Source organism: Pagrus major, chromosome 2 (genome assembly GCF_040436345.1).
Source record: "Pagrus major chromosome 2, Pma_NU_1.0".
Lineage (NCBI taxonomy): Eukaryota > Metazoa > Chordata > Actinopteri > Spariformes > Sparidae > Pagrus > Pagrus major.
In genome coordinates this window covers 16,657,977-16,674,806 of record NC_133216.1, presented here as the reverse complement: position 1 = coordinate 16,674,806, position 16,830 = coordinate 16,657,977, and the positions used below count along the sequence as shown (strand labels likewise).

Below are 16,830 nucleotides of genomic sequence, written 5' to 3'. Positions count from 1 at the left end.
ATCCCAAGAGGACCGAGTTTGGATCTGAAAATACAAAATGGGCTTTTGATATGGTAATTGTCTGTCAACAGCAGAATGTCAGCCACATGCAGATCAGCCCGGGAGTTGAGCTAATAAAATGACACGGACTGCTGCTGATGTGTGCATTATCACGGTATGCATACAGTGGTCCTTACTAATATCGTCGTGATGGTAAGAGTAGTGTTGAAGAGGGTGTCCGTCACGTTGATTGATGGAAGCTTTCTCTCCATGGACAGTCCATCTTCCGAGTGCCACAGGCCAATCTGCAAAGAGAGCGCACACACGCACACACACACACACACACACACACACACACACACACACACACACACACAAACAGATCAGTCACTAAGTCCATCAGCTGGAAAAGGCCAATAGAAACAATCTGTGCTTAATTGCCTCCCTCTTCTCTAAAGGAGAATCAGTATGACCTTCACAAAAGACAAATAGAGAGCGGTGGACAGATCACTGCGCTTGTGAGAGGAGGTGCAAAGTTAGTGGGGCTGCGGGAGGAAACAAAGACAACACGTGTGCGGCTCCTCGAGGAGCGAACACGGGGCATGTGTTCAATCAGAGGCAACAGAATGCATTCATTAAGCCAATTACCGGCAAATCCTGTGGCGCAGAGCCACATTCTCATTTTCATTACAGCTCAAGTGGGGATTCACACCTCCACCTCACATGGTGCCTCTCCTCCCATCCACTTTCAATCTGTCTCGGCCATCTCCTGCTTCGCTCGTTTAGTCGTTCGACCCAAGTTTGTTAATCCTCAAACTTCACGATGACCGTCTCTGCAGAGCATTTTGTAAATCGCCTCTTGCTTCACATTCTTCAACAATTTTACCATAATGGTATTGACAGGAAAGGACCTGGGGTGATTTATATGCTCTGACCTTGAAGGATTTACATAGCTCCTCTAATGGTCGGGAAAATTCTGCAAGCCTGGAGCTTATTAAAATCTGTCCAAGTACAGGATAAAGTAAAAAATGTAAAGTCGTCCAGTAAACCTAAGTGTTTTTCTTAGTTTTGACATAACAACCGACTCTCTACCAGTGCCGCGGTGTGCTGCATGAGGTCATTTGTTGGTGATTACATGGTGAGAGTTATGTGACACTGGTGACACAGTACGGCCAGAAGAAAAACAATTTTCCTTCCCTTATCTCGTAGCTTCACAAGCTATCATTTCACTTATGCGGCTGAAGCGGTAACACACAATTTCAATGTCAATAATAAAAAGGAGCAGCTGGTGCATGTGTTGGCACCGAAGATAACCTCAAAATAAATCAAGATAACATGCAAAACACGTCTTGTTATTAGTTTGTGCAACCTTCATCGATGTAACTTTAATACATGAGGGGTATTTTAAGGTCGTCCTGCCCACCGTGTTCCTGCCAAGATTACAGTATGTCTTATTGTTATGGAAATCAGTTTGAAAAAAAAAATAATAAAAAAAATTCAGCATTTCATTAAATATTCCTAAAAACAACCTGTGAGGCTCCTTGAGAAACACGATGCTGACAATTCAAAACACTCTGTTTTTCGGTCATTTACATTCAAACTCTGTAATCTACCTCATCATGTAAACATTGCCAGACTGCAGAGAAATAATATCCCTTATCATAATAATCAACCTCCCACCATTATGAATATTATATAGGAGATGTAAATGAAAAAACACGCCATCTAATTTAGCCTCGATGCACCGTTGGGGCGATCCAATCCGTGTCACAGGAACGAGCTTGCCGATTACACGCTAAACCATTTGGGAATATTCACGTCAGACAGGAGAAGATCAGCAATTGAAGTCCGACTTGGAAAAAAAAAAGGAAGCTCGGCAAGATTGGTCATAGTTTTTTTCAAGGCTAAGTTGCCAAAATTCTCAAGAGATTTCCACCCATTCATGTTGATCAGTGCCTACATTTGGAAGCCGTTTAACCGGTCTCCTGACACTGGGTGATGAATTCTGATGTGAGATCTAAAAAAAAGGAAAGGGAAGCGAGAAAGAGAGAGAGAGAGAGAGCTCCCGGTATCAAAGATTTCCTTTGAGAGTATATGATCAAAAAGATCTTTCCTTCCATTTCCTCTGGTGCACTTGTTGGGAGAAACAGCACCTTGCTCACACAAATAGACTACCCGAGCCCCCTGAACAACACGCTCTGCACTCTGCTGCTGCTGATGGCCTCGAGAAACAGGGGAGGGAGGAAATGTGAACACACGCCCGAAGAAGGGACCTCGCGAAATATGGTGCTAAGCAATCAGCGTACACAATCAGTTGTCAGAGCCTGTGGAGGAGGTGGGAGGTGGCCGTCTGTGGCTCGGCTGGGCTCAGCAGGTGTCACGGAAGGTCTGAGCATGGGGGGGTGACTGCGAGGGTAATGGGATGAGGTGACTCCTGCCCAGGAAGCGGAGGTGGAGAGATGAGGGAGCTGTGAGCAGGAAGGGAGAAGAAGCATATGCTGGTGGGGGAGGAACCGGCCCTTTGGTGGCCCTGTCGTCAACTCGCTTTGAGCCGGGAGGAGGAGAAAATAGAGCTGTCCTGTGTGTGAGTCACTCTCCGACTAGCTGGAAGGAAGATGTATACATCAGCTAATGTAAGCAGGAACAAACGCTCAGGAGCACACCGTGACATTTATCAAACAGACTGAAAACCTTTAATGTTATTATTCTTCATAATAAATTACAGGTGTTATTGATTTGCGCAATAAAAATGGGAGGCTACTCGTTACACAGCACAAAAAGATGACAACAAAGTGTCTAAAAGTTGGAGAGACACCAATACACAACTAATTAAATTCATGAAATATTAATCAGAGCGCAACGCATTGGCCATTAATCTGACGGCCAGGGAAGAACATCCGTAATTTTTTACATGCCATTCCCCTTGGAGCGCAATTTGTAATAATTCTACAGGTTGTGCAAACTCTAAAGTGAAGGGAGCCCTAACCATCGCATTAATCCTGAGGCAACAGCATTGAACCATTGCACAAAACCTCATTATACAGGCAGCACAACCCGAGAATCTATTAAACTCATAAGCTTTTATCATACAGAGAGGACGCTGCATATTGCCGTACAGCAGACTGGGTTTGTGTACAACAATATAAATAGCTGTTACTTGATGTTTCTCATTTGCAGTGTCATTAATTTGGTATTTACAGCGCAATTACAATAAATAAGTACTGTGCAGTACAACCCGCGAACCTAGGAGGAGAACCCAGACAAAAGTTCAGAGTGTTGACGAGCGCTGTGCACTATTTATTTTACTGAGACGAGAGGAAGAATGGGGTCTAATAAGAGAGAGGGGAATAGGAGAGGAGCAAAAGGAAAAGTCTGGGAGAGAAATAGAAAGATGCAGGAGAATGTCAATCACTTACTGAATAGGTGCGGCGAGGCTGGCAAATGGAAAGAAAATCAATGAGAAAGTATGAGGAGCAGCCAGCTAGGGAGCCAGAACATAAGGTGGAGAGAACAACAGAAGGAGACAGCAAGTGAGAGACGGGAAAGACACACACACACGAACATGGAGAAGGTTTATGTAAGTGCAAAATAAAGAGAAAGAGCGAAAGAGGAAACGGAAAGAGAGAGAGAGATGAAGAAAGTGACAACAAGTGGAACGACGCACCCCTGCGACGGATTACCCAGGGTTCGCTCTGCAACCTGGAATTACAGCACGAGGAAAAGATTAGGGGGGCTGCTCACTGAAGCGTCAGGATTGGCTGATATTTGCTGTCAGAAAAATGCCGTATCCAATAGGGTGTGGCGAGACCGCGCGGTGACAGACGCATCCATCATATATGAGAGAAGCAATAGCTACCATTATCAAGCATAATGTCATACAGCCCACTTACACCGAGGCTAAAGCATTCAGGTGTCACGGCGGTGCAAATGAGTCTGAGTCGAGGACAGAGATGTGTGCGAGTGTGTTTTTGTGTGCATGCCTGTATTATAGAAGCCTAATATCCTCATGGGCCTCTGACGATGGACTTTTATTGCTATTATAGCAACATTATGCCATCTCAGCTTGATGAAAATATGCTGAAGTAGATGCAGTTTCTACCCATCGGCGGACATTACCACCAGTTGAATCAGCAGCTATCGTCCCCGTTAAAACAAAACAGAGGACGGTTATATTTAGAGTGCACCCACTCCGCCTCACAATGATCACACTGTTTGAATGACAAGGAAAGGCATTGTATTAGTGCGTCTGTGCGTAACTGTTATGCATGTTTCCTCTATGGAACAGTGAGTGGAGAAAATGGGCTATCTTTTCAGTGAAGCTCTCTCTGGTATGACTCATCAGCAACAGGAATGAGCCTAATCAGGGTGACGCCGGAGGCAAACTTCAGGGGCCAGACAGACACAGGTGGTGATGTAGGTGGTTGGCACTGCCATACAGTAGAGAAAGGACTGGGCAGAGCACACAGTCGTGTCTCCAGAGCTGATTGAAGAAAACTTCTTGCAGTATTCTTGCCATTATTTCGTGCTGGTCAGGAGAGAAGCAAGCGTGGGAAAAGTTGACCTGGCTACACTTTTAAAATCTGTTGGGTCCTCACAGTCTAAACTCTGACTGTTTCATCCACTGTGTTAATTCATCCCGAAGCGAGTCAGTGCACTCATTATTTGGCCGTAATGAGACACGAGCTCTGGGTTGAAGAGGAGGTCTTTCGGCTGTTGGAGCAGATTTTCAAAGTTCTCAGAGTGCTGCATCCCCCTGCAGGGCGCACAGCAAACAATGGATGCCCTCCCAGCCGCAGTCCCTGCTCAGGCTGTGCACCCAGACATGACTGGCTGTCCGAAATGTCTTCATCTCTAGCGACCATGTTGGAGGAGCATACTCTAAAGGCCCACATGCTCTGAAAGTGATAATTGATGCGCCTCAAGCGCGTCATTCAATGCTCCTATGACGCCCTGCAGGCATCAGATTGGAAATGCCAACACCACAGAATCAGCAGTGTTTTGGGGAAAAGTCACTATTTATACGTAATCCTCATATTCCTCTATAGTGACCTCAGTGTGCACAAGTATCCCACAACATGAACACATGCATAAATACAAACCCAAAACGAGAGGCAGCTTCAAAATGGTTTCGATGCACATTCGTCCATTCAAACAATAGACGGAGGCTACTTCAAAATGTGTGCATCAGATGCTTTCAGCGCATTTGGCCTTAAACACTTGGGACAGCCAAGATTTTTAGAGGCATCTTACAGTCCTCATTATCTTCATCCAGCCTCCTCCACTCCAGCTTTTCGCTCTTCTATAAGTGCGATAAACATTCGAGGTCATGCTTGTCTGGCGAGCTAAAAAAAGGACTGTGCATTATGACACTAGATTGTCCAAGCATGATTGCCTGCTTTTATGTATACAAATGGTATATCTGGAAAGCTCCAGAGGAAGAATATATAGTGCTGTAACCGCCTACACAGAGTCCAGGGAGGCTGCATTATTAAAGATTAGCTCATGTGTGTAATCACCGTCTTGCATCCTTCCTGGGGCTAAGTGGGGTTTTACTTTTTTCTCAAGGAGAGCAACACTTTGCTCTATTATGTTTGTCTATACAAACTGTTAAAGGGGCACTATGAAGCTTTACGGCAGAAAAAAAAACTGAATCTCAGAGGAAAATAAGGTCCCCACAACACTGTTTGAAGCTATAAAGGTGGCAGGGTCCGCCAAATATAAACAAAGCAAAACAGTATGAAATTGTGTTGTTCTTTAAGGTCAGTTTGTAGAGTTTGTTTATTTAGTTTGTTTAGGCATAACAAAATCAGTCAATGAAGATCTTTCTCTTCTGATCTAAAATGTCTTACCAAAACTACACAATGCACCTTTAAGGCAACCTAATGTGTTTACTGCACAGTCTATACAATACAAGGGTTTTCTTGACCCTAAAATAATACAAAAACACGATGATCACGATGAACTGGAATCCCTTAAAGACCCTAACAAGACTGCTGGGAGAACAGAGTTCGAGCACGAACCTGAAGAGAGAACACATGGAACAATAACTACAAGCTTACACTGCAGCCGAGGCTGTTCTGTAGCTACGTTATGTGGAGAAGTCTTAGTAGGAATTCATTTCTCAGGCTGATAAAAACTGAGACACAGAGGCAAACTTGCAGGCACAGAGGAACTCAGGAACACACACATAAATTTGCATGTACATGCATATTACACACATACACACACTCAAATGCTCGCACCAACACACACACACACGCAGCCAAGCAACACATGCACAGTCTCACCCAGGCTTGAAATCCGTTAAGACTGGGGGATCTTGCAAAACAGCTCATCCATTCTGCTTTTGATCTATTCCCCATCTCCAGCCTGCAAAGTGCAAACTGAGAAAAACAAAAGAGGAAAGGGGACTGCTGTACGTCTCCGAGAGACCAAACAAAGGAGAGAGCTGGAGACGCACAGAGGATGCCGGTGTGTGCTGACTGGCGATGTGAGGCTCCGCTTCGACAAATTCAATATGAGCCTCGGAATGTAGTCACGGATAACTTTGAGCAGGTTGAAGATTCAGTTTGATTGCATTAATTCCTTATTTGATCCTGTACAATGTTATTAGTTCGTTGGTGTCACAGAATGTGTCAGACATACCTCCACTGCCTCGTCACTGTGTTTTGTATGCATCAAACCTCGACCAACTTAAGATTTCCTCCAAGGTTTTGACTGACTCGAGATGCAAGAAAAAAAAGTGAAAGGCAGAGAGGTCTTGAGGGAGAACGTGTCACAAGACGACTAATATGACTTGTAAACAATACTGCCTGGCTGTCCCCCGGTCCCTTACATTTAAATCAACAGCTGTGTCGTGCAGCTGACACAGTCTTTACTGTATCATGCCTGCTGAAAAAACAACAACAACAGAGTCAGACTGTATTAGCCTATAAGGCATCTGAATGTACAAGAATCAAACCCATTCATGTTAAGCCAGACATTCTAATTAGACTCCAAAAGCGATACATTAAATTACATTTATGGCTTGTGATTAGAATTCATCCGCATTTGAGTAAATGAAACGAGAGGAAATCTAATAACAGTGACTTGAGTCTTTTGCTCGCAGACAAGTTGTTTCCTCCTCAAAATTCATAGCTGCTCTGACCTCCAGGACTGTCTGCAGCACTCAGGACATTTAATTCATAACAGAGGCAGCTCTGTGTGCAATAAACTGGAGGAGACAAAGCCGCTCATAAACTGATCCACGGCTTTCCGACGGAGCATTACTGGCATCAGCGAGAGGGCATGTGGCTTTTACGCTGTAACTAAACTTTATATAATGGTTTCCTGTGTCGCGGCGCTTTTTTCTAAACAAGGTTCAGATGTTATTAAAAAAAAAAAGAAAAGGTGAATCAGTGCACAGCGAACAGAGAGCATCACTAACACCGCAGAGATTAAAACAACATTAAAAAATTAGCTACCGCAGGGAGCGCTGAACAGAAAAAAAAGAAGCAAGCATGCAAAAGGTTGTTTGTGGAAGTGATAGAAGAGACGATACTGAATTCACACTTTTAATTTGAGCTTCCAGGCAGATGACTCCAAAGTCTGAACCCCCCGCTGGAAAAGCACAGAGCACCTTCAGATGGTGAAAAAGATGGCACGTAAACAAGGAGAAAGAGAAACCGTGTTTAATGGATGATCCTCAGTAGGTAATCTGACATGCTGCAGGAACATGCCGAATAAACACACAAACAGGGGCCATCTACAGGAGTAACTGAAAACTGACAACAAAACCACACCACAGTCCTGAAATCCAGCCATGTCCTTCCTGTAAAACAAAATGTCACACGTGTCATGTCAGAAGCATGTCAGTGTTTCAGGGGCCGGGCCTCACTGATCTTAACTTTATTCAGTGATTTTTTGGAAAATGGATCATATTCATGGAGACCAGGTTTTCTGTTTTTTCCTCTCATGTCCTCTGGCTGCTCTGCCTGAACCCTCTGTGACTGATGGCGGGGGTTCTCAACCTTCCCACCCTTTCGCCATGACACTGAAATTTATGTACTTATCTTCATATTTTTGGTTGAATTTAGCTTTTTTCTGCTCAGTGTCTCCATTATCCTCACCGCCTGTGGGCCTTTTATCAACAGTCCCTGAAAAAAAGCCAAAAACTGGCTTTTGACCAACACGTAACAACCAGTAGAGTGTTTTCATTTTCATGTTTTAACTTTTCCGTAAGTAAAATCAGTTTCTTGAACATTTTATTATTCAATGGAAATAATTTGCCTTGTGATACGTAATTAGAAAAGGTTGGCAATTCCAGGAAAATAAATAATAAAACACAATGCATTACATATATGGTAATTACATCAGCCCCATTATGTCTTATTGGGTTTTTTGCGGACTGGTGCAGAATGACCCAAGACCCAGTATCGGTCCACGGCCCGGTGGTTGGGAACCCCTCATTTACAAAGTTTACTAACAAACAAATGGCTTTACTTGTTGCTAAAGTAACCGCTAACAGCAGCTTACTGTACTGGGCTCCAAGTGAACATGGAGGGTGTCGGGACCGAACACAAAATCCAAGACCAACCGCAGCCAGTTTGATGACAGGGAATCCAGTATCGAGGCTGTTTAGAGAGTTTAGCTGCTTTTAGACACTTACTGCTAGCAATCCTACTAGTTGCCAAGAACCAAATTCTATGCTTTAAAGCTTTCGGCTACTATAAACGCCAATCATTATCCTCGACAGAACCCTCCCTGCCTGGCCGTTTTTACAGGAAACATGTAAATATGCAGACTTTATCACGCAGACTTTAAATATTATCAGGAAATTAATAGCAATAGTTAAAAATGTAATATAATAGAACACTAAAGTAAGAAAGTAAGAGAGAAGAAGTCTTTTCCCAGAACGTTTTATAGTCCCTGGATATGATCCTCAACTGCAACTTTTCAGAGACAGTTTTATTTAACAGTGAAGCAATACAGCTGCACTGCATACTGGTAAATAAACACTGAATTTATACCAACACTATTTCTATTCCCCTGCTGGCAAAAGACACTTTTCCATTCTATCCTCTGTCCCTGAATAGTCAATATTGTTCACGTCCTTTGTTGACTTCCAGGAGCGTTTCACTCACAGATTTTCACTCTCGCTGGCATTTTATGAGTTTTCCAGGACGTTTGTTACCACGAGCCTCTAATAAATCCTGACCATGATAAAGACAAATATAAAATGATTTATGGCAAAACTCAATTTATGTGTAACAGCAGACCACCTTGTTTTAGGAGGCCATCTGGAGCACCTTTACGTCTGATTACAGCTGCCACATCCTTGTTGTAAAACTTGCTGTAATTATTGTCTGTGATCACACAACAGCTGCAACACACACATACAGAGTCTCTCTCTGTCTGGCTCTCTCCCTCACATGAGCGAACACACAGCGAGTCGATACATTGAAATATGTTTAAACTGCACAGCTGGTGGAGATCAGAGGGCTAGACTTACTCTAACCTCGGTGGCAGTCGCTCAAGCTCCAGCTCTCGCGTTTAAGACCCCGTACATCTACCAGACCTGGTTAAGATGTACTCATCTCTGCTGGAGCCTGAGGCAGAGAGAGAGATCCAAGCCATGTCATGGTGAGCTGAGCTACACCGGGCTGCTATGATAACGTCCTTCAAGGGAAGAAAAAAAGGGCGGAGGCAGACTTGAATCCGTCCACCTGCTGAGCACCAACCACACCTCTCATCCTCTTACATCTTCCCCTTTCTCCCCCATCTACCTCGCCGTACCTGTCCCTCTCTCCCCTCCCCTCCCCTCCTTCCCTCACATTGCAGCAGCAGAGAGAAATTGAATTGAGTGCATCTGCATCTGCAGCAGCGGGGGCAGCTAGAGTAATAGTGTTCTCAGAGCATAGAAAAACGGGGGAAGGGAGGGGAAGAAAAAAGCAGATTGCCGTAATAAACATAGGAGCAGAGCTGACAGGAAATAAATAAATCCAATAGAAAAGAGAAAGAAATTGAACGAGCACATTCACCCTTTAACTGGAGGAAGTCTTGTGTAAATAACACAGCTCAAATCATTTCTTGCAAATTGAAGTGGTGCCCATGCAGCATGCGTGTGTGTGTGTATGTGTGTGTGTGAGTTTGCGAGCATATTCCAGGCAGTCAGCGTTCCCTCAGATACAGGGAAGCGGCAGATGCCGATAAAGAGAGTCTTCACCACCTCCGTTTGTTGGCTCCACCTCTAAAGACCTTGACACAAGGACACCTGGGGAGTGAAGTTTATTAAAAAAAGCAATCTAGCTGTAAATGCTGAAATGATAATTCAGGAAAATGGAAAGGATGTACTAGGGCGGGTTTGAATGATTTAACAGTTTATTGATGATCTCTAACCCGCAAAGATACACAATTGCACAAAAATGAGAACATGGGACAAAATGTGTGGGAGGAAGACGCCATCGTAAAATCAATACCCAAGGTTAAAGAGAGTGTTCTCCCAACAGAGGTCCTGTTTATTTACATCAGGTGGACAAATGGTTTGCACTGCGGCTACTGCTGCTGAACAGGTGTGAAATCTATTCAGGAGGCAAAATAATCCAAATGAATTTGATTGCAGTGTCAAACATGGCCACCGTATTCTCTAGCTGAGCTAGAAATCTAATCACTTCTTTGTATTCAGGTAATTCACTCTTAATGCTGCGGCAAATGTAATCTACCCTGATAAAAAGGAATGAGCTGGGACACTTTTCTTCCTATTTCAGCAAATCTGTCAGGGGTTGTTTGGACAGCTTGCACATTCACTCAGGGAGAGATTTCTATTACCTCAGTGAAAAAAAAATAATACAAGTTTCCAAGTTAAGTTGATTGGATTACAATTTTCAGTTCAGTGCAGCAAAATTTGAAGATGGTGGAAAAACAAAGGGAGATAAAAATGTGCACCTTTAGAGCTCAGCTAGGGTTGGTCAGCAACCTTTACTATCAAAAGAGCCACTCTGACCCACCTCCTCAGCCCAGTCACCAGCATATTATGTGAGCAGTTAACGTTTCTGCAAACCACGGATACGTCCAAGGTTGACATGTTTACCAAACGTGGCATATCAAGTTCACATTATATGCTTATTATTCAACCTGTCGCAGCAGTAGGTGGAGCCAACAAGGATGCCAAATGGGAAACCTGAGTTGGAGTCACACCACTGGATATTTATAAGGACACAAAAACCGACAAAACCGTTTTTTAAGTTTCTTTCAGGAGCGTAGAAGACATTACCATCCGTGTTTTGTCGTGTAAACAACGGTTGTTTTTTAAGCAGAGCTGTGGACATTTCCAGCTGTGTTTGTGGAATGGTCAGACCATCTCCAACCCCATTGAGAGGCTATCAAAAAAAGAATGAATGAATGAATGAATAGTGGTAAATATTACTTTATACCAAGTTTACGCTGGACTGTGAATTATGTTGTGTTGTTTTCTGTGAATTCAAAGTAAAATATAATATAAATAACATATAATATATAATTATTTGGCATAAAAATGCCAAATAACACTTCAGAGTGACAAAAGAGCCGCAGGTTTGAAGCCTGGTAGCCACCAACCTTGAAAGCTTTAATAACATATTATGAGTGTCCTAGAACATCGGAGCCAAGTCTATTCTCGAGCATTGAACCTGTGGACTTGATAATGAGAACAATTTGCTTTGAGTCATGCCGGAGTCGGCCTTTGGCCTTTTCCACTTCTGGCCAGCACATCCTGCTGTAACCTCCTCCCTGCTCTGTAGCCTCTTCCAGTCTCTCCGATTGACACTTTAACTTAAAACCTCTTCCTCTTCCTCTGTTGTTTCTTTCCCTTCTCTCTCTCAGGTGGCTTCTGTACCAAAGCTGTGATTAAGTGCCTCCATTATAAAATGTAATTAGCGATTCTCTTCTCTCCAGGAATCGGCCAAGAGTGTTTGCAGCCCGCCCCCTGCGACGCACACACAAATACAGATAAACACAGAAATACACTGTTGCAGCTTACATAGCACCCTCTCTTCTGCACCCTCACACAACAGAGCCTCGCGCTGTAACAGGCAACAGCTTGCCTTTCCCAAACTACAATAATTACTCATTTTACAGCTTCCTCCAATTAACAGGCGTGCTGCTGTCAATGAACTCCGTGCAGAAAATGAGGGCCGGTCTACCGAGGCCAGGGGGCTGCAGAGAGGCTGGAGCGCTCTGTCAGAATGGTGTGTGTGCTGCGGTGCGACTGGCTGGCAGCCTGCAGTGTGTTTGTTTTGGAGAAAGACTCTCTGCTAAACACGCAGAGATGGGCGGTGGGCTCGATGAGTGTGTGCACAGCCAAGAAGCAGGCAGCGGAGGGCTGGCACCAAACCCATCAGCCCTGACGCCCTCGTAGTGCACACATAAAAAGCGTGCATGCAGACGAACACACTCTGCACCGATGTGAGATAGATCAGTCAGCCCAGTTTCACAATAAAGTGACAACAGCTCTCTTGTCCCTCAGAAGAGAAAGCGGTGTGATCCATTCTGGCAACGAGGGTGTGAGTTAGGAAACGGCTCCGTCTTTTGATGTTCCTGGAGAGGAGAGAGCAGTCTGTGCGTTCACAGGAACAGGTTGAGTTATATTAGCCATTTGTATATATCCAGAATGATACTGTTTTACAGCGTACCCCTGGTGTTCACACCATCTGGAGTATATAGACTCAGAAACGCACACACACACTCACGCCAAGATGGTTCTTCGCATTAGGCTCCTTTATCTCGCTCATTACACTGGTTTGTGAATAGACGTAGCAAAAGGATACAGAGGATTACAGCCTATTCCTTTAATATAATACGATTAGTCACTCCGACGCGAAGTAGGAGTGAAGGTCAATGTTGCTGCCTTTACTATAAGGTGTGGTGACAGCTACAGTAGTGTATGTGCACTAAAAAAATAGCCCCAGCTGTTATCTGACGTGCAGAAATATGGTTTTGACTGTTTCGGGTTTTTATAGCCCCTCATTTCTTTCAGTCCTATTTTTCTCTCACATGCCCATTCTGTCTCATTTACTTTCCGCCTGTCAGCTTCTCGTCCTCTTTCCTCATCTTTCTTTTCTGTCTCTCTCTCTCTCTCTCTCCACACCTGCCTCATCTGTGGATTTCTGTTGGTTACAGGTGCCAGCGATGCTTCAGCCAGAGCTCGGACAATGCAATTCCAACTTCTAACACCGTCATCATTGGCCTATCTGGCTGCCAACACAGGAGCAGCTGGGAAACTTACTCCGCCTGCCAAAACTGAACATATAAAAGAATATTGCGTAATGCTGCCACTATATTCTGGTAATAAGGTATGCTAACTGAACTGTCATCTGAAATGCTCGTTTTCAAACACTTTTGCTTCTACACTGTAGTTATGGTGCTCTGGATGGGTCATTCTTCAGATGATATTAAAGCGTATCTTTCACTGTGATGAATCCTGCATCGGACCAAAATGCACTTCAAGAATTCGGTGATGAATAATTCAAACAAATGAAATTAAAAGAACATTACCTAGGTTTTAAAGTTCTGACTGGAAAGCATGAATAAATGAATTTGATTACAGTCTCACTTTGGGGCTTGACCAGGTTAATGCCTCCTGTGCCAAAAGTAAAATTTTACACTAAATCAACCCTAAAGTTGATCTCAAACCTTGCTGAAGAGCCCTAAACCAGCAGGAACAGAACCAGAGCAGACTTACTGTTACTCAGTATTAAACCCCTTTCACATGGGCAAAAAACCCACTAACATCTGGCTTTTGCCTGCAGTTGGAAAGTGTACAACTGGCATTCATTTTTGGGTCAAATGACTTTGCAGTAATCAAGAGTATTTACATGGGGGTGGAAATGCTAATTTTCATCCCATTTCCGCTGCGATTCTGTGGTTTCTGGACGTTGGAGCGTTAACAATTCTCCACCCGTCCCTACTGAAGCAGTGCTCTGTCACAATTGGCAAAATGGTGAGGACCCAATTGCAGACTCACAGTGAACTTTGTTAAAATAAAGCTTAAATCCACAGTCCAACATTCACGATCCAAAATGCATAATCGAGGCAACAAAAAGGGCAGGCAACAAAACAAAACAGGACGGGGGAAAAATCCAAAGACTCAAAACTAAATAAAGTACAGACCAAAGAAGCACTGGGAACACGAGGAACACAGGAGACACAGGACTGACGTGGAGAGACAGATGAACTGGCAAAGACTAATCCCATTCGTTGTCTACGTAGAAAGCAGTGCAATGCATTCTGGTAGTGGAGCGAGAGACGGGGGCGTGAATTCTGGCTACTTTAAGCAAGTCAGTGGCATCCGGCAACACGTGATGCAACTGCATGGCTTGTTTTCTCGCCTAAAATGTCTTCGGAAACACATTTTGCTTGGCCTTGTGTGAAAGGGAAAAGTAACAACACAGGCTTGAATACACAGGGAGTGATTGACTAATGAGACTCAGGTGTACGCAGAGAAAGGGGGGGGAAACAGACAAAGATGGAAAGAGAGAAATGACATGAGGATAAAAACTACAGATAGATAGATAGATAGATAGATAGATAGAATGAACAGAGAAAGGTGGGGCAGGCAGAGCAGCAGGAAACAGCTTTAATGTGTGAAAATGCCTGCCAGAGAAATTCAATTTGTGACGGTGATTGGCTATAGGGTGTTGAACCCCCCGAGGAGCTGATGGTCACACACGTGAGGCGATCTATAGCGCAGCCAGAGGGCTCGGGATGAGGGGACGGTGGGTGCTACCAGCTGAGGAAGGAGAAAGGAAGTGGAGGAGAGAAATGGAGGTCGGCGGCTGTGTACGACACGCCTCATTGCTCTCTATCTCCACAAAGTGTTGGATGGAAGTTGATGGCAGATTTTCTTTTCTCCTTTCAGGATGCATTATGAAGGGAAGCACTCTCGCTTTAATGTGCATTTACTGGCGAGACAGCGTGGGCGTTGTAGACTACGATGCTACTGCTCTATTTTAACTTAACAAAAGACCCAAAATATCAACTTGTCATGTGCTGACTTGCAAACATTCTGCTTAAACTCTGTGTAGGTGTGTGTGCATGTGTGTGTGTGTGTGTGGGCAGTCTGCCACTTCCCTCATCACTGCCAAGGCCCTGGCACCTCCAGTGTCTGCCTGGCTGAAGCAGCCCCAACCCAACAGCATGTGGGAGGTGTTAGTCAACAAAACAAACAACGCCCCCATCCTGCCCCCCGTCTCACACCTTGCCTCTCCTCATTAACATAACTGGCAGGGCTGCTTTATAATATTTCTGGTTGAAATCATCACATTAGGCCTGATAGCATTATCCTTCTGCCTGACTGGCCCAGTGCCAGTATAAAGAGGGGACATGAGGAGCCACAGACAAGGTTAATAAAGGCAGATGGGCCGCTGTCTGACTCTTTTACGGTTTGCTTAGGTAAGATTTTTCGAACATTCAGGCAGGAACTCGATCCCCTCTTTCACGGAGATCATCCCGACTGGAAGGGTCAAATGTTTTAAAACAGCAGTGTGTCGCTCAGAGATTTCCCTCTTTGTGCTGTCGTACTGTCTGTGTCATAATGGTATCACATCAGCCACTTAAAATGCTGTAGATAAGAAAGCACAGATACAGCTATCTGCAGCAGCGGAGTGGTGTTAATAAAGTTAATAAGCATCATACGTAATGCAGCACTGAAAGCAAAACCACAATATGATACTGTTTTACAGCAGGGAAAAACATGCTATGGCTGTCAGGGTGAGGGACAGGCACAGGGAAATACTATGCATAGGTTGGTACAGCACCGTGAAAAAGCATACGTTAAAGAGATTACAGTTACTGCTTTACATCAAGCAGCATGCCGCAAGATGAAATGTGAAATATTGAGTCCTGGCATTTATAGAAAACCGATTTCAAGAGCAGGCTGTATAAAACTAGCACACAGCATCAAGTACTGTATATAAACCCGGTCATATACAGAGTACTATGTGGTATTTACTCATAATAGGACACACGTAACAAGTAAAGATGCGAACAGATAGTCAGGTGTAATCCTGTCATTGTATGGACTGAATGGAAGAGGCAGAAATGATGAGAGCGACAGAGAAAAGGAGGAATAACTGCTGTTTAGTTTAGTGGGACAAAAGCAAAGAAGGAGATGTTCGTTAGGGGTATTTCTCACTGCATGGTACGGCTCGACTTAACTCTACGGACCTTTTTTTTTCTTCTTTTATTGTACCTGATACCTTGTAATTATTTTTGGTATCACCTTGGTCTGCTGTCCCTCCACACCTGCAAATGCTTCACCTTCCTCAGCCCAGCCCTCATTGTCCTCACTTGTGTTTCTCCGCCTCTCTCCACCTGCACCTCATCCCCTCGTTTGTTTAGTTTGTATATAAGTCCAGTCTTTAGTCCAGTCGCCTGTTGTGTTTGCCTGGTCCTGCTCTTCAGTTATCCTGTTCCTGTAGTTTATTTTGAATAAACGCGCTGCAAAATTTTGGTCGTTACTCGCCTTTTGCAAAATGAAAATGAAAGCTGTAATTAAAGTGGGCAAACTTAACTGGTTGCGTGTTTCCAAAGCACTTCACGCTCCTGGTTCTGGTTGTTTCTTGACTTGAGGCCACACTAAACCTTAATTAATGCTCCCTTCGCATAAGAATCTCAACAGTTGTCTTCTGACGCACACAGCCCATTTTCTTTTAAAGATCATGTTCTGAGCCACAACTGCCACTGTTACATAAATGCAGGGTTTTGAAATGTCACAGACAATATCAGGTCACATCATACTTTGTTAGCATAGAAAGCCTGGCTGCTTCTTCAAACAGGGCGGGCAGGAGAAATTGAAAATATATCTTTCTTTATATAACTAACATATACAGTCCCTCC

The 16,830-nt window shown here is 44.0% G+C and overlaps 1 protein-coding gene across 1 annotated transcript in view; it reads right to left on the bottom strand.

Moving 5' to 3' along the window:
* Positions 1 to 16,830, bottom strand: part of grik4 (glutamate receptor, ionotropic, kainate 4) — a 156,178-nt gene that overhangs the window by 29,919 nt on the left and 109,429 nt on the right. The window contains exon 10 of the mRNA XM_073487322.1: positions 177 to 284. Within this exon, the coding sequence (XP_073343423.1) occupies positions 177 to 284 (108 nt within the window). The remainder of the gene's footprint in view (positions 1 to 176; positions 285 to 16,830) is intronic.